Source organism: Fundulus heteroclitus, chromosome 13 (assembly GCF_011125445.2).
Source record: "Fundulus heteroclitus isolate FHET01 chromosome 13, MU-UCD_Fhet_4.1, whole genome shotgun sequence".
NCBI lineage: Eukaryota > Metazoa > Chordata > Actinopteri > Cyprinodontiformes > Fundulidae > Fundulus > Fundulus heteroclitus.
Window position 1 is genome coordinate 31,313,837 of NC_046373.1, and position 23,640 is coordinate 31,337,476.

At 39.8% G+C, this 23,640-nt stretch overlaps 1 protein-coding gene across 1 annotated transcript; it reads left to right on the forward strand.

Annotated features, from left to right (window-relative positions):
* Window positions 1-2,164: 2,164 nt before the first annotated feature.
* On the forward strand, window positions 2,165-17,895 carry si:ch211-30b16.2 (glycoprotein endo-alpha-1,2-mannosidase-like protein). The gene is made up of 4 exons (XM_012879133.3): window positions 2,165-3,079; window positions 4,770-4,879; window positions 13,658-13,734; window positions 16,053-17,895. Exons 1-4 carry the CDS (start codon window positions 2,575-2,577, stop codon window positions 16,687-16,689), a joined length of 1,329 nt encoding a protein of 442 aa, XP_012734587.1. The 5' UTR covers window positions 2,165-2,574; the 3' UTR covers window positions 16,690-17,895.
* The last annotated feature ends 5,745 nt before the right edge of the window (window positions 17,896-23,640 follow it).

Consider the following 23,640-nt stretch of genomic DNA (forward strand, 5'->3'; position numbering starts at 1 on the left):
GTAGAGGGAGAAAGTCCCATCTTTATCCAGAATATGTTCCCTCCAAACTGGGAACATATTGGAAGGAACATGTTACTGACTCACGGGTAGAGCCAGAACTTCGCTATCTTTGTTTTTGCCTTCTTGTACAGATTTTGGGAAATTAGGTAACGGTGTCATGGGTCATTTTTCATCACAGGGCCCGGTTCATATTTTTTTACAACCTAGTAGAAACTCGATATGTTTATAAACTTAGTTCAGTTTAATCATGCAACAGCAATAGAAAGAAAAAGATCTGAGTTTCTAAATTACTTAATGATGAGGGTGAGGAGGTCTTTTAACCTTTAAGAATTGGAGCTCAACACCAAAGATAAATCATCAAAATGCCAAAACGGAACATTCAAAAAGCTGCTCAACAATGAGAAGAAGAGTTTGTTTGCTATGATGTTTCCTTTAAATATCGAAAAGGGAATAGATCATTTTTAGATACTCTTTTTTTCACCAATATAAAGTAAAAAAGTGGTGGTGGACCTGTTTCTGTTGAATTTGCAACAAGGCCTTTGTTGAGCAGTAGTATAACGCTTGACACTCCACATTACTCCAGACTTTTTGAATTGAGAAAGCTTCCTGGAGAAGAAGCGAAACGTCTTCAAACTACGGATAACAAGTCCAGTTGCTTTGTTTTTTACTTTTTTTGGAAAGTAAAAAAGGCACTTTTTTTCAAAACTTTAATTCCTTTTACCAATAGCTCTGAGTGATGTCTTTTTCCCTATTACAAACAAACTTCTTGGTCAAATAAAAATACATTCAAATCAAAATGGAGCACATACTCAACTGATTTTGTCCACATGTACTTTTCTCTTCTATTATTTCTGAGACTGGAGTAGAGGAAGACACAGCTCCAGTTGAGATTAAACATGTGATTAGGTCACAGCATTTACACAGTAGAACTAAAGTATAATCCCTTAAAAATCAAAAGAAGTTTATAAAATTCCTAGAGATTTCATTAAATAAAGCATGAAAGACAACAGATAATAAACACACAGCAGCTTGTTTCTTAAGAATATGCTGATGATTACTGAGACTTTTTTGCAATTATTGGTATTTGTTCCTCAGAAGATACGGATATAGTAAATAAATCAGAATCTGTGTTCCCATGATGCTCGCTTGTCAAATTTGGTTTGGTTTAAAACTAACAACCTTTAAGCAAGTTTTGAACATTCACCAAGTCCACATTTCTGAATTCAAAATTTTTGTATTGGTCTGATGTAATATTCTAATCTCAAGTGTTGTGTTTAGTTGGAGGTGAAAAATCATTGTTATTCGTAGAAGGCAGGGCTTGAAAATATACGTCTGTGTGGAATTAATCAATATAATATGTTTCACTTAGGGAATGAAGTTATTGAAATAGATTAAGTTTAAAGTAATATTCCTATTAATAGAATGTGAATGGTTTCAATGTTTTAATTACTACTTTGAATTACGGAATTACTCCCTCTAAAATAGCTTGATTTAAAGTCTATTGCAGTTATTAAAGTTTACAGAAACTATGAGCGGTAGACTGTTTTAAACAGATATTAGGTAAATTGAAAACAATATCCTTGGTTTTCCCAGCCCCCCGTACAGTGGCAGCACACTGCTCCCTAAGGGATGGATTAAATGCAGAGGACAAGTTTCACTTGAATGTATGTTGCAATGACAATAAAGATGATGATGATGATGATGATGATGATGATGATGATGATGATGATGATGATGATGATGATGATGATGATGAAGAAGAATTGGTGGTGAATTATGTATCAAACACAAAACTGTGAAATAACACAAAACATCCACCTCCACACACTTCCCTTTTTAGTTAGCTGTCTTGAAGGATTAAATCATGAGATGTTCTTTGCTTTGTGGAAAGGAGGCATTTCCGTAAGGTTCTGAACCTCTAAACAAACACTGCAAATCAGTATATTGGCCCCCCCTGGAAAAAGATGAGAAAATGAGATGAAACTAAATTCAGATTTATTTTTTTTTTTTTTTGCAGAAGTACAGTCTTTTGTATTCTTTTTTGTTTTCAGATGTAATCTGTTGATTCTGACATCATCTAAGATGAATAATCATTGGTTAATCAAGTATCAAAATGAAACGGTACTGCTCTCTCTCTTTTTTCCTGAGTTGGGCGGGTTTTGGCGTTGTGTTCGGGCTGGTAACTGTCAGTCAGATCTGGCAACCCTGGCCTGAATCTGTTTCCGGTCGGCCTTAATCCTCCCTGCTGCTCCGTCACAGAAACAAATGAAGCATTCTGTCCTCCGTTTTCCCGACAGAAAGATAGACTGCCGCAGCTTCATGGGGAACAAGAGGGAGGGAACCAGGTCGGTGGCTGTTTTCACAGGACACGCTGCAGATCTGCTGCTGTAAACGGAGCATGGTGAGCAGGAGGCCATCTGCTGAAGCTTTTTAGCGCACCATGTCCCGGCGATGGAGGGGGAAAGAGAGCAGGTCCTTTGAGCCGAGGCCCGTGGTTGTCGGTGCGCCGTAAGGCGGGCTGCGCTCTGCAGCAGCGCCTGGCTTCTCTCTGCGCCAGCACCACGGAAAGCGACCATGACGCGGATGCGCAGGAAGGCGATCGTGGCGCTCTTCCTCTTCACTCTGTTCATCTTCGGGGCCATGATGGGGCTCAGGACGCTGAAACCCAGCGACGGCTTCTCGGATCTGGCCCCTGGGATGGACTTCGTCGGGGAGAGGTCCGAGAGGAAGCGGCTGGCTGAAAAAGACGCGCCGGCGTCGCCGGGTCAGTTCCGCTCCGGCGGCAGCGACACCAAGGTGGTTTTTACTAAATCCGACCGAGATTCCAGCATCTTCTACGACGTCCACATCTTCTACTACCTGTGGTACGGCTCCCCCGTCATGGACAACAAGTACATCCACTGGGATCACCCGCTGGTACCGCACTGGGACCCTAAGATTGCTGCCAGCCACCCTCAGGGTGGACACACACCCCCGGAGGACATTGCTTCCAGCTTCTACCCTGAGCTGGGCCCCTACAGCTCCAGGGACCCAAATGTGCTGGAGTCTCACATGGCCCAGATCGAAGAAGCTGCATCAGGTAAACACTGGCCCACTTGCAGTGGTTGGGTTTTACATAATATTTCTCTTTATCTGGGTACTCTGGCCTCCTCTTATAGTCCAGAACCTGTTGTCTAACTGGTCTCCCTCAGATAACTGAGTTTATGATGGACCAGCAACCTGTTCAAGGTTTACCCCTCTGCTTGTTGCCCAATGGCCAATAGACAGGAACCCAGCCCCAGTTTATCTGAACTCATTAAGATGATTAGAACCCAAAAACATTCAGATGTTATTGTTTCAGTATATCAGAAGTCTTTTCTCTCACAGATTGCTTTGTGTTTTCAGAACAACGTGGTCCCGTATAGAGGACAGGCTCTTATCTGAGCCAATATATATTTTCAGGGTCCGCTACCCACTCAGGAGGCTAGCAAGCAAGGTCAATACATATTTTTTTGTAAAAAAGGATGCGCTTTTCTTACTGCAATTTCCAGAGTTGTCAGTCATTCTACCCCATAAGTATGTATGTATGTATGTATGTATGTATGTATGTATGTGTGTATGTGTGTGTGTGTATGTGTGTGTGTGTATGTGTGTGTGTGTGTGTGTGTGTGTGTGTGCGTGTGTGCGTTAAATATTAAAGCGTAGGATGGAATTTTTAAGCAGATATGGAATAGTTTTAAGAAAAAAAGTATCACATAATTATTCAGACCTGCAAACCACCTCTATCAAATATTATACTAAACCCTGGACTACAACTATTGAATTTGGGGTAAATAACACAACTCTGTTTGAAAAAAGGAAGATTTTCTTTTATTCAATTAAAAGAACAAGTATTAAATGTACCGTGTTGATGGATGACAGATATGAGTTCTGTCTTATTTCTGTCCATCCAGCCATTGTCTTTCACTTATTTGTTATCGGGTCATAAGGCAACCAGTCCAGCAGTGAAACATCCCTCTTCTCTGTAGCTTTCTCCAGCTAATTCTTGGAGATTTCAAGCTGTTCCCATTTTTGAGGGGGATATATATGCCCTCAGGTGAGTTCTAGGTTTTAGGGAATGTTCTTTCAGTGAGGCACCTGATCGGATGTCAAATATCCTCACCCTATCTCTAAGGCTCAGCCAAGCCACTCTAAAGAAGAAGCTCATTTCAGTCACTTATATGCTGAATCTTGTTTTTTCGGTCACGGTCCAGCTTTGTTTTTTCTTTAGCTCCTTCTTTACCACACTACACACACTGCAGTAGGTAACTTTTGTAAAAGTGGATTTTTTATATATATATTTTTTTTTTTAAAACTGTCCTGGCAGTAAAATATGAGACAGATACTCTGTGAGAAAAAATTAAGCTCCTCTGGCTCCTCCCAGTGGTCCTACTACCATCTGCAGAAATACACCGCTCCCAGCCACAAACAACCAATCAGAGTAAGACACTCTTCCTGGTTCTGATTGGTTGTTAACAGTGTCGATCACTCTTATGCACGTCATACACTACCCCCGACCCCAACACCCTATCTTGACCTGCTAATTCCTGGTGGCATAATCGGAATCTGGCGAATTTGGTAATTCTAATGCTACAATAAAGTGAAAATGACATAACAAGAATACTTCCCAGGTGACCCTTGTTGTATACGTCCCAGAGTTATGCTGACTCCCCTTATATCTGTACAACCTTTATGAGCCCCTGCATTTTTGACAGACCTCCTCCTCTTGTCTGTTCGCTGTGGGTTTGTAGGAGTGCTGGTGTTGTCCTGGTATCCACCCGGGGTGGCAGATGATCATGGGGAGCCCACTGAGGACCTGGTTCCTGCTGTCATGGACGCTGCCCAAAGGCACAGCATCAAGGTAACTGGTGAGACGACCGGTATGTTTTTTTTAACTTGACTATTAAATGAATGGATGAATAAATGAATGATGCGCCGTTATCACATAGTTGTTTCGATGTTATTTTCTTTGTAATTATTGAGCCTTGGTTCTTTGAACTAAATGAAACTAATCATTTGTGTTTTCAAACGTTAGCAGTTTGTAACAAAAGATTACCGATCAGAGATTTGTGGCCGCTGTTCAAAATATTTCTTTCTATCCTTGCTATCATGAATGATGGTTTGAGTATTCTATACGGCAATCAGGCAAAAGATTATGGCTACTGGCAGATTAAGCGACCAACACAGATTACCTGGAGGTGGATGGGAAATATTAGGCAGGAAATTATCATTTGTTCCTTAAAGTTAATGTGTTAGAAGCAGGAAAATGGACAGCAGAAGTATCTGGTTGTTGGGTTTTATTAGAATTAAACATCTGTTTCAGAACATCCCCAACACTGCAGTTCTTGTGTGGTGTTGGTGGGTTGTAGTGGTCAGTATCTATCAAAAGTGGTTTGAGTGGTGAACCAGAGACACCTATGCATTTAGGGAGTGAAGCCAACCCTATGTGGTTCAGTCTAAAGAGACAAGCTGCTGAAACTCAAACTGCTAAAGAATCAGATGCTAGTTTTGAACCAAATGGGTCAGAACACAAAGTGGATCACAGTGGGTCCTGTATGGGTTGCATAGCCACAGGACTGTCACCATGCTGATCATATTGTTTTGACAGATCAGTATATAACGGAGCAGAGGTAATTGGCCCCCGCAGTGTGTGTGAGACATCTGTCTCTGTAAAACGATGTTTGCTTAATTTAAAACAAAGACAAAGAGGTCTGGAATTGTTTTTCTTTCAGTAACAACTTCCGCACCAAAGAGTGTTGTTATCGGAGCAACCTGGTAGCATTTACATATGGCGCGTTCACACATCAGGACATTTTTCAGTTGCCAACTGGCCAGTCAATGGTTAAGGAAGGTCAAGCTGAAAACTGGCTAATTCTGTTCATATGTGGGTGCATCAAACTTTCTCTTTTAAAGAACAGTTCAGATGTTTTTTCAGTGAGTAATAGTTAGGCAGGTATCAGTCATTGCCACCTCAGCCTGATAAAAATTATTCACAAGACTTCAAAATGTCAAAATAGTGTAGGTCACCTATGTATTAGATGACAATAAACCTCTAAACATTTACATGAGAACATTATTTAGATTGTGGCTCTTCTAAACTCAATCATCCAATGTCTGCATTACCAAGTGAATTTACCCATACTGAGACGGCTGCTGTAACAGCCCATCTGATCAGGTGAGACATAACATTTTGCTGGGATTATTTGAAGTTCAGCAATGAGGCACTAAAAATGAATAACTATAACAGTAAAGACTTATTTGCAGGATATCTACATGAGCCAGAAACTGGTGTTGATTATAGAAAGACTAGAGAGAGGATTAAAGGAAACAAGTTTATCCAGCAGCAATGTCCAAGCCTTACTTTTCCCTTTGTTCCTAAATTCAGATTTGGTGTTTATCAGCTGCTAAAGTTACTTAAATCTTTGTTTGCTGACACTGTTTTGTATCCCAAAGTATTCTGGAATCAGATGTGAGACCATGTATCCAATAGCTGAAGTTTGTTCTAAACTGGGACATCAGCTGGACAACTGGTCAGTCCCAATACTCACACTACACCCTACGCCCCTCTATGAAGTGTGTACCTGGTGGAAGTGCACATAAGGGTGGTCAACAAGTCTCCCAAACAGATCAAGCATTTTATTCATTTGTCCCTGACAATTGTCCAGCTAGGCTCTGTCCTCTCTGTCTTCCCACACCGTTCTCTAAGGTCCTCCTCTGCACTCTTATCACGCTTACTCTTACTTTTCCCTCCAGTTCCATAATTTTAATTTTTTTACTGCAAGAGAAATACTTATATTAAATATTTATTTAAAATGTATTACTTTTTCTGCTTAAAATATGTTGAAATAGTTAACAGCTGTTAACTCCTCTCATTGCCTTGGTGAAGGCTTTCAGTGCCAAGTGAACAGATGGTCCTTTTCAGCTCTAAATTGGGGAAGGTTAAAGCCATTTGATCCATCCCAGTAAAAGAAGAAAAGTGAAATAGAAATTAATTAAAATAACTACCATATCCGTTTTCAGAAATGACAATTGGTGACTAGTCATTTATTGAAGGTGGCAGTATGATTTTAAATGTAGGGTATTGTTTTTTTTACACTCAAAATTAAAATATGTTGTTTTATGACTTTCTTAAATGCATCAATGTTCAAACGTGGATAAAGGGCGCAAAAGGGCTGTGTCGAAAGACCACTATGGAGAATCGGGACACACTATGTACGCAATTTTTTATATTTTATAGCGCTTTTTTTAGTCACTAAAAGCTCTTTATACTATATCCACCATCACACAATCACACTCACTAACGCACACAGACACCAATAGGCAGAGTGGGGGAATCAAACCCACAACTTTCTTATTGCAAGACACCTACTCTACTAAATGAGCTACAGTTGTCCCAAAGAAAAGATTGGAGACCTTGGCTGTACCAAAATGTTCTAATTATAGCTCCTTGCTCCTGTTCCTTGACCTTTCATGAGGTCAACAGTAAAAACTAATTTGTGGGGAGGAAGGAGCTTTGGACTGCTGAGCCGATTTTGGACAGTCTTTAACTCCGACGTCTTTACGTGACAAAAACGCACATGGATGTGAGAGTCAAATCCGGGCCTACTGTCTTCTGAAAAAGAACTACAAAGTGCACACTGTCCGGCCATTTTCATTCATTTCCATGAGGTGGGCGGCACTTATACGTTATGTCACGCAAAGGATTGTGGGATTCATAGCTCCTTAGCACCAGCTAGGTTGCTATGCTAAAGGAGCTCTGAGAGGACGCATACAGGATCCTTTTCCTACCTCCTTCTCTACTGACTGCACTATTAAGACAGTACTTACCATTGGCGACTTACACTGGTTGCCTAAACACTCCAGACTTCTGCATCTGAAAACATCCATTTATATTTGCAAAGGGTTAAATAATGCATTAGATACATTTTCAAAATAATATGAAGCAGCTTTTATCAGTTTTTTGGATGGTAAATGTTAAAGTCAAAGACTGAAAGGTAAATATTGCATGTTATGTAAGAACAAACCTTGGAGGTTTGGAGTCCTAAGCTCCAGCGAAGCAGGGTGACAGGTGACCTAGATGTCGGGGAATTCAGGCTTGACTCTTGATTGAGACGAATGACATGAGACTTGACTTGGGAAGAATACTTGTGAATATCTCTGTCCCAAACACAGCAGCCGATATGTGACAGAATGGCTAAAAAACAAAAGAAGCCAGTTGTTGCAGTTAGCAGTCAAAAATAAAGGTTACTTACAGTTGAATCTCTAAAGTGTTTTTGCAGAGCTGAATTTAGATTTTAATAATTTTAGAACATGTTAAGAAATACCTCCAGAATAACTGCAGTATTAAAAGAGCGTGTACTTTCTCTTTACCATGGACTTTATTGTCACTCAACTGCACATTCACCATGTCATTTGAGTGAAATTATGTTGCATGGCTCTAAGTAAAAACAGGACAAAAGAGAAACATTATAAAAAACAACATTTTATATAGACAGAAAAGTTATATGGAAGACAATATAAATAAAGTAAGTATATGTAGCAGCAGGATGTATTGCAACATGTATGGTGGTGCAGATAGTACAGCTACTATGTGACAAATTTTGTATATATGGGACGGGGATTATTATCTATCATTTTAATAGATACAAGACAACTTCTTTCTTTTTTCAAAAAACATAAAAAACCTGTCTACTGCAGGTACAATACAGACAACTGATATCTACATCTGAATTCATAAAATCTGAAGTACACCTATGGCCTGGATATAGCTTCAGGTGAACATGAAACAGTGACATTTACTGTAAAAGAAACATTTCAGATAGAGGGAAATGGGCAGTTTTCAAAGGCCTGTCCATCTGAACCTCAAGCTGTAGCTCGTGTTGGAGCCTGTTTCCTCTTCAGAGCACAACGCCAACCAGAACGTCTGTTTCCACCCTGAAGGATTTCAGAGACCAGAACGCCTCTCCATGTTCAAGATGCTTGAGAGGAGCAGAGGTCCAGACTCAGTGTGAAGTGGACAGAAGAGCGGTTCTCTGGGCTTACTGTCAGAAAACGTGTTGGACGGAGGCTGTGGGTTCACTGTGTCTGTGGGACGCATACAGCAGTGTGCATCCACCTGCTGACCTGAAGACCAACACTCCACTCTCTGACACAATGCAATCTGAAGTCTGTGTGGGTGGGTCCCGTCAAGCACAGGTTCTATTCCAGGAGAAACACGGGTCCATTTCAGACATGATCCTTTACAGATTTATTGTACATCAGAGAAAACCACAGGACAGTTAACCAAACTGTCCAATAAAACTCCACAAACCCAGCAAGCAAACAGAACCACTCAGAAAGGAAAATGAGAAGACTGCCAGGTTCTGTCAGGGGCAAGAGGAGATCCTGGACGTAGAGAGATATGAAATACAAACCGTTCCAAAGATCGCTTATTTTATTACATGGATGTGTGAGAAACCACGGAAATTAACAACAGACACCAGAATTTAAAAAAAACATGCACACTATAATGTTAGGACTACCTGTCTCAGACAGAAGATACAAACGAGGGAATTATAAACACTAAATCTCCCCCGCCTTTCCATCAGACATGATGGTCAGACCTTTGTAGGAAGCTCTGCTGACTAAGGAGAACGGGTACAGCTGGGACAGTCGCATTAAGCCTGTCAGGAATGTGCTGCACTGTAAAGCTGAAGGGAAACCTGGCCAGGTAACGGACCGAGTAATCCGGCTGTTTGTGTCCCACATTCACTGCAGCCACTGCAGAGCTTCATGATCCGCCTGGAGGAAAAACTCTGTCCCAAGAAACTAATACTTTAGAGTTATGGCACTGCTTTATTGCAAGGTAAGTGACTTCCCTATTTTGTCTCAAGCCTTGATAGTTCTTCTACTGAAGCACGTGAAGCCTTAATTTTCTTGCGCCTCCTATTGGCCGCTTTCTCTCCAAAAATGCCGATGTCAAAGTGTTGGCCAAAATGATTCCTCTTCAGCTTGAGAATATTTTTGCCTCATGTTGTATCTAAAGAACAGAATGGTTTTGTCAAAGGATGTCCTATTTACTCTAATATTCGCACTCTTCTCGATATCACTTATACTCCGCGATCCATTGGTCCACCAGAAGCAGTACTTTCCCTAGATGCTGCCGTTTGGGAGGATTGAGTTGTCGCCAAAAGCTAGTGTATATACAAATAATCTAATGCATATATTACATTGGAGCGTGGCACACGTCAGGTGTGCCCCCTTTCTCCAATTGTTTCTGCCTTACCAATAGAACCCGTTCCAACGCCTTGAGATCTTCCATTGTGTAACAATCATTTCTTTGCTCCTTCATATTTTGGATTCCAGTTTTACGCTGTGGCGTAGGCATGGAATCCATCCATCCATCCATCCATCCATCCATCCATCCATCCATTTTCTGACCCGCTTAATCCCTCATGGGGTCGCGGGGGTTGCTGGTGTCTATCTCCAGCGTTCACTGGGCGAGAGGCGGGGGCATGGAATTCAGTCTTTTCTAAATCTCTACTTGAATGATATTTTTAATTCCTTTGATGGGTTTTCATCATCGTACAGCTTTCCTGCTAACAATCTATTTAGTTATTTCCATGTTAGGAATTTTATTTCTAAAAGTTTTCCAGATTTTCCCTGGTGTTCCACCTTGTCAGCCGTGGGACTCTCTGCTCACTATGAACATGCAGCACAGGGGAGCAATACTACAGATACATAGTCTCGTTCTGGACCTTAATGATAACTTCATTCCCAAAATCAAGGCTGCATGAGCTGAATCTAGGTCTTCTTGATGTATGGTGGGAAAATGTTCTTGGCAAGATCAGTAAAGTATTCTCCTGTGTCTGCCTCTCACTTTAAGGTGGTACACAGGGTTCATTCCTCTAAGGCCAGGCTATCTGAGATTTGTCCAGCAATAGAAGACAAATGTGAACGCTGTGTTAGCTCAGGATGTCATCTAAGCCACGTGTTCTGTTTGTGTCCACAGCTTCATAATTTCTGGGCTGGCTATTTTAAAGTAATGCCTTCTGTGCTGGGACTATGCCTAGAGCACTGTCTATTGAGTGGTATATATGGGACTCCACCGGGATCAACAAAACTGTCAAAAGGAAATTGTTGCCTTCACATCTTTCCTAGCCAGTCAACTTGTTCTGGACAGGATGTCAGGGAATCCTCCTTGTTTACCCAGTTAGTTGTGTCTAATAAGACACATTTATTTCTATTTTACAGTTACATAAGTATGCACAGTGCCCCTTGAACCTTTTCATATCTTCTGGCATTACAACCGCAAGCTGAGACATTATTTATTGGATTGTCTATTTGCTTTCATTTGTATTGGGCTAAAGCATCTTTATAACTGAGTGCTGGAGGCTAAGTCTAAAAGTATGCTGCTAAACTGTATTAATGGAAACAGAGGAAACAAAAATGCATTCAACCAGCTTGATTAGTGCTTACCCCATATGACCGGCCAGAGCACCGGTTCCAAACGGCGTTGTGTTACCATGGAAACTGTTTATGAAGACCCTGCAGCCTCCCTCAGAAGATGGAGTGGGCGTTGAATGTTCTCTGCTTGTGTTGGTGCCTTGCTGCTTGCAACAGGAGCTGCAGCAGAGCTCTGTGGGCATCTGACCTGAAGCTAACAGGCGGTGGTAACTGTAGTTATTACAGCGTGACAGAAGGCCTCCATCACTCAGCTTTCTACCCAAACACAACAAAACTGTACTCTCTGAAAGAGTGTCGGCTGATTCATCTTGTGAAGACACGCTCCAAAGTGTGGATCATTACTCAGAGGCATCTGACAAAGGATTTGAGGGACACTGTGGTCAGAGTGGATGTCAGCCTGTATCACCTAAACCTGGGGGCATGTTTAATAGAAAGTCGGGGGGGGGGGGGGGGGGGGGTTCTGACGCTTGTCTTTTCTCCTACTCTATCGTCTCTAACACATTTCTATGAAATCTTTCGCTTTAGCCAAACTCTGGCTCTGTTCAGTTTGTAGCAAGCATGTCTGCTGGGTTCCTTGGTCTCCGTTATGCTGTTTGTTCCCTAATGTTCTCTAAAGAAGCTCTGAGGCCAGAAACAGAACAGCTGCATTTAGACTCAGGTTTAATTACACACGGGTAATTAGGTGACTTTTGAAGGCGCTTGGTTTCACTGGACCGGTCTGAATACAAATGCATGTCGCACAGTGTGCCCCTCTTCTTTCACTTCACAATTGTGCATCAATTTCTTAATTCAACCTCATGTTTCTGACAGCAAATAAAAAAGAGAGATTTGGAAATGGCAACAGCAGGGAGCTGTTTTTTTTTGTTGTTTTTTTTTTAACTATGCAACATCATGAATAGTGCACATCCATACTATCAAAGAAATAATTACAATCACATAGAGATACTCAGATATTTAAAATTATAATACAATAAATAGTGAAGAATCTTATTGAAATAAACCAAACATTTCAGATGCTGAACATAATCGTAATTAACTTATAAAGTAATTTCTACATTTTTTCCACATAGAATAAACCTATTTTTCAGAAATTGTTATTACTTTTTTGCACAATCCACCCAAACATGGCATTGTTGTTTATTAAAATAACAACATTAACGTTTTAGACTACAGCCAACATTGACAGCCATTCCCAAACCCACAAACTCCCAACCTCAAATAAAGGTTCCAAACTCTCAGTATGAGTAGACCAAAGAGTACAGTCAGCACTATTCAAATTATATTCACTGATGGGATAAACTTCTTTTTCATTTAATGGGGGAGTGCAACAAAGTTGTAGTCTATCTGAACTCTGAGAAGATCTTCTATTACCGCCACCTACTGGTATGTTTGCATTATGTTATGGTTCAGTTTGCTATAGTTGCTCTGATGCATCCTGTAGTGTCTGATTCCTCAGCAGGTCCAGTTGTTCGCTCTGTGATCCTCAGTCTTTCAGTGGTAATACTATCAGTCTGCTCGTCTGTTCAAAACCTGAAATCTGTTAAACCCCTTCTCTGTGTGTCCAGCTTTAGTTACATTTGAATCAGCATTGATCCAGGAACATAAAGAAATATTAGAAAATATCACATTTTATTTTACTGTTGTTAGACATGTTGAACAAAAGAGTGATCTGAGTTTCACAGACAGTGTGGGTGTTCTCAGTGTATCGTGATGTAGTTAAAGCCAGTCTGTTTGGGGTGCTGGTACTTGTACCAATGAACCCTGCGTTGGAGTTTATGACCAAGATGATCTAAGATTCAACTGCTGGGGAGAACAGTTTGTTTCTTTGTGCTCAGAGTGTAAACTGATCCCAATTACTGCGCTCGGATGAGGGAGGAGACAATGTGATCATGTGGCGTTGCTATGCATGTTCTGTTATTCCTTAGAATAAATGAGAAATTCAGCATTTAGCGTATATTCTGTGTGCAGTTCCTCCTTCTGCAGAGATCTTCAAAAAACGATCTCGAATTGTAATAAGAGTTAACCCGGGCAGCAAATTAGGGATCAGCATTCTGGTTAAAACCATGAAATAAATGTAATGATAAAGGAGCAGCTCTTCATTGTTTTTAGTCAAAGTGCCCTGCCTTGTTTTCCAAGCTGATGCGTTTTACTGGTGCGTTTTACTTAAAATCCTTCCTCATGTCTCTGTGCACAGGTGGCCTTTCACATTCAGCCATACAAGGGACAGACGGACCAGAGCATGCATGACAACATCAAATATATTATTGACAAGTAAGCTCATTTCCCATCTATTTGTGTGTGCTGGACATGTTTTTTCTTAGTCTCTAACAGCTCTAGCTCTGCTATCTCCTACAATAGCATTTAAGGACTGAAGATCTGATGGAGCACAAAGCCAGAGAAGGGATGATGAGGAGCAGCTAGTTAAAGATAGATGTTTCTGTGCTTCCTGTCAGCAAGCTGACCATCTACATGACAGTAGAGTTAAGAATCGTTCAGGTTTAATGAACGGGGGATCTGATGGGAGGCTACGACTAGAGGTTTCACCAGAAGAAGATATGTTTTGTGGTGTTGTCACCACGGTTACTGTGGTTAGTTCCATATGTTTTCTGTATATTTGCACTAAAATGTCTTCAGTGGGAGGAAAGGGTGTCCTGAAGCCAAATCCCTTGTTCTATGATTCAACTTGGCAATTAAAGCTGACAAAGTTTTATTTCAGTACCAGAGATCTGTTAAAGTGGCAAACTGTTGGTATCTGTGGTACAAATTTCAAGTGACTCTTACTGACAGAACATTTTGTGTCATACTCAATGGCTTCTCCTCTACTACTCCTCCTTCAGATGGGGTGCCTCAGGGTTCCATTTTAGGCTCTCTTCTTTTTTCCTTATAAGTGTTGCTGGTTGGATCTATCATAACTCAGATGACTTGCAGATTTATTTTCTGTTAAACCCAGGTTGCAGTAATTCACAACATTGTCTGGCTGACTGCATCTCTGTAATCTGTAAACAGTGGCTAAACCAGGATGTTTTGTTTTGAACAAAAACAGAATGGATTTGGCAACAAAGCTGCCATTGACGTCTGTGTTCTAACTACATATTTCAGTCGCCTCTAAATTAGTCAGAACAAAGCCGCTAGCCTTTTAGTGCACTCTCCCAGATGGGAACACCTTAAACTGTATTTATTTTCATGTCTTTGGCTTCCTGTCTGCTTTAGAATAGATTTTAAACTTTTTTATTTGCTTTTAAAGCTCCTAACAGCCTTGCACCTCCCTCCTTATTTATCCACGTTATTGAGCTTCTTTTGTATTCGCAGCAGGTCCTTAAGTTCAGAGGGTTAGCATTTACTCAGGGTTCCACGGACAGAGTACTTAATTATATCGAGGTGGCTATAACTAAACTTGGCCTTTTTAAATCAAGATTCAAGACTTTTGTATTCAAGCAGGCTTTTAATACTTAAAATGTGGTTGCACTTCTGATCTTATTCTGTTTTCTTTATTAACCTTGTTGATAACCTGCTTTTTTGTTTTCTGTTATCTCTCTGTGTAACTTTTTTGTGATATATTGGTTTTGTTAAAGTGTAACTCACCCCGATGTAAAAGCATAACTCCATCACCTGACAAACTGAAAAATGCGACCAAAGTGGGCGGTTCCAAGAGACATGGCAAAGTGTGGTGATGAGTGGTGGGGGTTAAGCAGGGGTTGCGGTCAGAACGAGGGAAAGTGAGATGTTGAAACAGTAAGTGACATCTGGTGGTTTTGTGACGGATCTGTCTTTTGAGGTGGAGGATTTTTCACCCCTCTCATCACCAGAGGTCGAAGGTTTGTGGAGCCTTATTAGCCTGAGCCGCTGGCTCATGGCGCTAACTCTGCGATGCCTGAAGCTGGTACTGCCAAAGCAGTGGAGGACAGAATAGAGGGAGTTTATGAGTGGTAAAGTGATGTAGTATCATCATTGCAGACATGGGCTGATGTTCAAAGCAGTAACAAACGCTAAACACCATCGATCAGCACTCCCAATGTTCATGATTCCAACTCCTGAGTCTGGCTCGACACAGGGGTGTGTCTGACTGAGATGCTTTCAATCCCGAACCGGACAAAGGTGACAAAGCCATGTACCGTTTAAAACAATTCAACTGCAAAAGCCACTGTTCAACCCTAAAAGGGCAGCTCTAAGATGGTTTTAAGACAAGTTCACATTAAACTGTAAAAGAAATTGCACAGTAACATTAAAGAAGCAGCCCAGTTTTTACAGTTTAATTGCAAAAAAAAAGTAGATTTTGGGGGTGAGCTACACTTTGAACACTTTTGTTAGTTATTGTAGATGTGAAAAGGCCAATGCAAATGATTGATTAATTGATAACATGAAGTGTTTCCCATGGAAGGGGTTGTTGTTACCATATGCATAATAGCTTAGAGACCGTTTAAAAATCTAAATTCTAAATTCCGATATTTTTTTAAACTTGCTCTGACTAGATGATTCTTGTCAACTTTTGGGGAAAACTAATCAGTATATATACAAAATGAAGACACTCCCGTATTTATATTCTGACATTTTAGGAATCACATCCATTTGTTTCACTCTCTTTTTCTCAGATATGGAAAACATGGCGCCTTCTACAGATTCAGGACAAGCACAGGGCAGGTCCTGCCGCTGTTTTACGTCTACGACTCCTACCTTACCCCTCCTGAATCCTGGACAGAGCTCCTGACGTCCAAAGGCTCACAGAGCATCAGAGGGACACCTTATGATGGGGTTTTTGTTGCCCTTATTGTTGAGGAGCGTCACAAGCACGACATCTTAGCTAGCGGCTTTGATGGCATGTACACTTACTTCGCCTCCAATGGTTTTTCTTTCGGCTCTTCCCACCAGAACTGGAAAGCCATCAAGGCATTCTGTGATGCAAACAACCTGCTGTTTATTCCCAGCGTTGGTCCAGGGTACGTGGATACGGCCGTGCGACCATGGAACAACCACAACACCAGGAACCGGGTCAACGGACGTTACTATGAGACTTCCCTGCAGGCAGCTCTGTCTGTCAGACCTGAAATTGTGACCATCACCTCCTTCAACCAATGGCATGAAGGCTCTCAGATCGAAAGAGCTGTGCCCAAGAAAACAATGTCCCGTTTATATCTGGACTACTTGCCAAACCAACCAGACCATTACTTACAGCTGACTCGTCAGTGGGCCGAGACCTTCAACAAGGAGAAGGACAAGTGGCTGATGTGAACACGGCTTCGGCTGCCTGGTCTAGGCTTTGAGAATCACTGTGAGTTGCAGTAAATTAGATCCTTCTGACTCTTGACCCTGGTGATTTACCTCGCCGATGTTTTCTGATCAGGATTTCCTTGTAAACTAAATAAGTATGGTTACAAAGAGAAGGGTTTTTTTCCCTTCCCTATTTTCCTGAAATAAAGACTGTTAATTCTTTGTACTTTCTTTATGAGTAATTAAAATGTCTGTTTATTATTGAATGATTTATATGGATTGCCACCTGGGAGAGTCAAATGTTAAAGAGTTAAAGCTGCAGTTTGAGTAAGCGAGTTGCAGGTAGGTTAAAGTCTCCTTCCTCAGTCACTTTCCTCTAACTGATGATCAACCCTAAACTAAATAACACATTTGGGGTTTGGTTTGCCCTTTCAAACCACCACATGATTAGTTTACTCATGAACTCATTCATTACCACACAACACATCTGATTGACAGCAGATATCTACATAGTGTATAAAATGACATTACTTTGTTTTCTCATTGTCTGCCGTTAAATCAGATGAAATCGTTCTGTTTTAAGTCTGTTAGGATTACCAAAATTATTTCTATTTACTAAATGTCAGAATAAAGTTTCTTTAAAGTCAGAAGTTTCCAGATATTTGTCAGTACTTAGTAGAATTGTCTTTAAACTGTCTGACTTTGGTCAAACGTTTTGGGTTTCCTTCCACAGGCTTATTATAATAGTTTGCTGGAATTTTGGGCCATTCCCCCAGATCATACATCTTTTATAGTAGGCTACATAAATAAGGGTGATGACCATCACAAACCTGCCCCTCAGTTTACTTTTTCTAGTATCTCTGCTTGTACCTCAGGGAAATTGATCAAAACAAAATACAGAAACCAACATTTGGAGATCACTTCTCCAATCCAGTCTTGCTTCTGTGCACCAGATCTTACAGAAATTATTTTAAAAGCCTCTGAATCCGCTTTACCATTTCTTTGGATGAGGTGTCTTTTGAAATATTCAGCCTGTTTGTGCTCATTCTAATGGGGTTTACCTTTTGAAAATAAGCAAGTATTAAACTTACTTTTCATTAAGCCTCCGTGTCTGTATTAAAGATGATTTTTTAATAGGTTTGGTATAATGTCTCTAACCTTAAATGTTGTGTTTTCATTATATGTGAGCAAAACAATCATTAACAAAAGTAAAGACTTTAAAACATATCTGTGAGTGATTAATCTATATACTTTATTTACCTTAGTTAATTGGGTTACTGAAACAAATCGACTTTTTGATTATATAATTTACGGAATATGACTCTGTGTGTGCATTTTGAAGCTGCTGAGGATGTAGCAATGCAGTTAAAATCTAAGCTAACATTAAGGTGCTTAAAAGGAAGAGCCCTAGTCAGGGTGAAAGTGTAGAAGTGGATGACAAGCATTGAAGGAAGTGCAGAAAGAGATGCTAGGGTAGGAGATCCACTCTGAGAAATTGTGTTTTCAAGCATTTATTGTAGATGTAAAGGGATGTCCTGGTTCTGGTAGCGTTCCATAGGTCATTGCATCATCATGGAGCGACGCAAGAAAAGATCTGGACTGTCTAGAGCGAGGTGTAGGCACAGCTAGCTGACTGGAGTGACCGAGTCATCATATAAGCCTTTGTGAAAGCGTTCAAGTCAATGGTAGCTGTTCCATGAAGACATTAGTTTCTTGGATTTGATGCAGGTAGCTGGAGGTAGCCAGCGAAGGTGACGCGTGTGCTACGGCTGACAGATGACCGTCTGCAGAGGTGTCACAGTCAGAACAGCTTTTATGGAAAACTGGGTGAACAAAGTAAGGCACATTGCCCATTTCAAATAAGTGATGATACTCAATTTTATGTTGAGCATATAAGCTATATTATTTACTACATACCATTTTCTCTAACTTTTTTGAAACTTGGACTTGGATAATATGTTCAAATAAGTAAAGATATTCTCATAAAAATGTGCAGTATTTGATAAAACACATCAATCTTTTCAGGCTTTGGTCCACGTTATATTTTTCTCTTGTCGCTAAGCCAAAGAATCATTATTAGCATTACGTTTAGAGCCTGTAGAACATGTGAATATTTGATTCTTGGTAATATAATAAAGATAAGGACATAAAAAAAAGCTAATGAATGAAACCATGTAAAAAACAAGAAAACTAGGCCCAGTTGACGTCGTGGGTCATTACCTGCAGATAGATTATCTAATTAACCACGCATACGTCTATTCATTGTCTACACCTTATTGCTGTCTGGGGGGCTGGTGCTTATCTCTTGTGGTAATTGGGTGAGAGGCGGTCACCTGCCTATCGCTGGACAATAACCATGCATGCACACATTCAGACCTACGGGCAATTGTGTTATTGTTGTATGTACAGAGGGTACGGAAAGTATTCAGACCCCTTTAAATTTTTCACTCTTTCTTTCATTGCAGCCATTTGCTAAAATGAAAAAAGTTCATTTTATTTCTGATTAATGTACACTCAGCACCCCACCTTGACAGAAAAAAACAGAAATGTAGAAATTTTTTGCAAATTTATTAAAAAACAAAAACTGAAATAGCACATGCTCCTAAGAGCACAGTAGCCTCCATAATCCTTAAATGGAAGAAGTTTGGGACGACCAGAACTCTTCCTGGACCTGGCCGTCCAGCCATCCGAGCAATCGTGGGAGAAGAGCCTTGGTGAGAGAGGTGAAGAAGAACCCAACGATCACTGTGGCTGAGCTCCAGAGATGCAGTAGGGAGATGGGAGAAAGTTCCACAAAGTCAACTATCACTGCAGCCCTCTACCAGTCGGGGCTTTATGGCAGAGTGGTCCGATGGAAGCCTCTCCTCAGTGCAAAACGTATGATAGCCTGCATAGAGTTTGCCAAAAAACACATGAAGGACTCCCAGACTATGAGAAATAAGATTCTCTGGTCTGATGAGACAAAGATTGAACTTTTTGGCATTCATTCTAAGCAGTATGTGTGGAGAACACCTAGCACTGCTCACTGCCCAATACAATCCCAACAGTGAAGCATGGTGGTGGCAGCATCATGCTATGGGGGGGGGGGGGGGGGGGGGTGTTTTCAGCTGCAGGGACAGGAGGACTGGTTGCAATTGAAGGAAAGATGAACGCAGCCAAGTGCAGAGATATCCTGGAAGAAAATCTCATTCAGAGTGCTCAGGACTTCAGACTGGGCAGAAGGTTCACCTTCCAACAAGACAATGACCCTAAGCACACAGCTAAAATAACAAAGGAGTGGCTTTGGATCAACTCTGTGACCGTTCTAGACTGGCCCAGCCAGATCCCTGACCTAGACCCGATTGAGCATCTCTGGAGAGACCTGAAAATGGTTGTTCACCAACATTCACCATCCAACCTGACAGAACCGGAGAGGATCCCCAAATCCAGGTGTGAAAAACTTGTTGCATCATTCCCAAGAAGACTCATGGCTGTATTAGCTCAAAAGGGTGCTTCTACTCAATGCTGAGCAAAGGGTCTGAAGACTTATGACCATGTGATATTTCAGTTGTTCTTTTTTAATAAATTTGCAAAGAATTTCTTCATTTCTGTTTTTTTCTGTCAAGATGGGGTGCTGGGTGTACATTAATGAGAAATAAAATGAACTTTTTTGATTTCAGCAAGTGGCTGCAACGAAACAAAGAGTGAAAAATTTAGAGGGGTCTGAATACTTTCCGTACCCACTGTACAGGTGAAAAGTCCTATCAGTCACATGACTAAAATACATTATTACTACCTGTCTAAAAACTATCAGATTTTCTCTGAAGGATAAATTGTCTGTCGGCTAGCCTATATTGCACACTTTATGAAAGGAACATGAAAACATATTTAGAAAAAATAATATGTAAATAAATAGCGGACAGTTGTCCAGCTTTTGGTACCCCTAAGTCCTCTGAGGCCATTGGGCTCACAGTGACCTGTGGCCCATCCACCTCCTGACTAGGAATAGGTTGATATGAGATTCCTACGGTATGATAACCTTGAATAAAATATTCATGTTTCTTGGTACAAGTATAAACTTAAAACAGCAGCGAAATTCTCACCACTGACTACTGTGACTGGAGATTAGCACTGATAGAATTCTATATGCCCTTTGCTCCAGCAGCACTTAAGACTCTATAAAAACAACAACAAAAAAGAAAACATATTTAGTAGCAGTGTAGCTTAACACTATTTTAAATAACCCCACTTTATTCTAATAAAAGAGACGTGTCTCACAGAATCAATGGACAAATCCTCAGATGTCTTGGACCATCAAACAAAACATTTAAACAGGAAAATTGTCACATAAAGAAACAATATAGGATGAGGATTTTCAGTTTAGCTTCGTTAAATAGAGCATCAACATCATTTACTGTGTAATTAAGGTTTCAACTCCTCATAAAAGAATAGATTCGACTTTCTAAATTTCTTGCTAGCAGGAAAAAAATAATCAGATGCTTTACGAGCTCGGTTTGATTCTGTAGAGAAACCAACGTTATTCAGTTGCAAAACTCAAAATACTGCTCACGAATGTGCTTTCAGGCAATATTTTTGGGGGGGGGGGTTTGTCCCGTGGGCCAAAATCATCAAGTTGAAAGTGCTGGCAGGCAACAAAAATAGGATTTGTTTTTACTTAAAATGCTAAATAAATTTTTCTGAAATGTTTTTCACCAGGTCAACATGAACTAAACATAAATAGTGTGGTTTGTGCAGGAAATTAATGTATAAATAAATAAAAAAAAGATAACAGATAGATAAATAGATAAAAACAAATAAAAGTACAAAGGTTTTGCACATTTGCCTTATTGAAAAAAGGCATGCAGTTTCTTTTTCCTGGGTTCTATTTTCTTTGAATATACAAGGTGTGTCTACATGTGAATGTGCAGGTTGTGGGTAATTCTTTTCCAAAGTGCCTGGCAGATCATATAAATTGTTTAAAAGCAAACGTTGGTGCACTCGAGTCTGATATAGAGTAAAAGTCACTGGATATCTGTGCTCTTTTTTACTATGAGACGGAATCAGCTTTATTCTGCTTCTGATATTTACTATTAAGTAAAATTTAAGCAGAAGGCATGATTATTAAAATATAGATAGAACACATGTATGCAATACATCGTTGAACCTAAACAATTTTTAAATTCATTACGAAAAATCTCCACCTAATTTTGTCTTTAAAGTGTTTCACTGGAACAAACGATTTTGTCTGAGGACCTGTACTGCCACAATATGTAATAATGTCATAAAATTGGACTTCAAAATATAATAAACATCATTGATACCGCATTATGTAATAATCAATGCAAAATGTAAAATAATCCACATTTTGTAATATGTTCTGCCACAATATGTGAAAACATTATTGCATTTTGCACAGTTTATAACAAAATGCAGAAGTAGCTCTTTGTTTTGGAAATCACATTCCTAACAGTATCCTTTCTCTAAGAGTGTTTTCAGCTGGATCTGAAAATTCATGAAGCGTCATTGTGAGAGCTGACAGGTGTAGTCCAACTCTTGATCCACAGGCTACCATTTTTTCCCACTAAAGGTCATACCGTTAAACATGTTGCTCTGACACCAGTGGCTACTGATAGACAGACAATTTGCTTCAGCTTCAGTTTCCTGTCAATAACAATATAATACAGGTATGAGGCAGGGAAAACGTGTTACAGAGTTCGCTTCAATTATAGTCGTTGGCTAGTCATAATTAGCAAAATTGTTTCATGGCTTTCAAGTTAGTCTTTTCAACAACTGATCTATGATATTAGGCTATAATCTATTGTATTATAACACCTTAAACTGTATCAAAATTGTCTGAGTCAGAGTAGTGTAAAGAGCCACTGTCTCTTTCCGCCTAAACGTTTATTACAAGAGTTAGATGTGGTGTCAGAGGCGTGAGCCACAACCTCGCCTACAATTCACGCTTCAATAAAGCAGACTGTCAGATAGATTCTGGGTGTAGTCTATAAACTGGAATGATTTCTGTAAGTAACAGGGATCAGGGCAATAAATCTGAATTTAGGCAAATGACGAAAAGTCAAGCATTTACTGAACAAAGTTTCAAAGATTTTAATGTGTCGGAACATGATCATTATTACAAGCGTATTTATTAGGATGAATACAAACGCTGGTTTGTGATTCTTTATTACATAATGCACCACATTATTATATTATCATTTCTAAAAAATAAAAAAAAGAGCTACATCCATGTTTTGTAATAATCTACAAAAAAATTAATAATTTTATTACATAATGCACCACGTAAATACATTATCAGTTCTAAAAAAAGAGCTACATCCATGTTTTGCAATAATCTACAAAAAAATGGATAATTTTATTACATAATGCACCACGTTAATACATTATCAGTTCTAAAAAAAGAGCTATATCCATGTTTTGCAATAATCTACAAAAAAAATGGATAATTTTATTACATAATGCACCACGTTAATACATTATCAGTTCTAAAAAAAGAGCTACATCCATGTTTTGTAATAATCTACAAAAATTCATTAATTTTATTACATAATGCACCACGTTATTACATTGTCAATTCTAAAAAACAATAATGTTATTACATAATGTGGCAGAACATATTACAAAATGAATACAAGGATTGTATTACATTTTGCAATGATTATTACATGATGCTGTTTCAATTATGTTTTATTACATTTTGAAGTCCGATTTTATAACATTTTGTGGCATTATTACATAATAAGGTGTTACAGGGCCAAATTTATACCGTTCCTATAATGCAGCTGGGGTCACAGAAGAATCAGTCCAGGGGCCAGGTATTTGGCTCGGGTTTATTGTTGAATTAGAAGACCTGTTTGTGTCCAAGGTTTAAATTCATTCTGGAGGTGAGCTGCATCAATATTTCCACCTAATGTTCTTTCATGACGATGGTTTCTACTCTGTGAAGTGCACCAGTCCCTCCTACTGCAACACAGC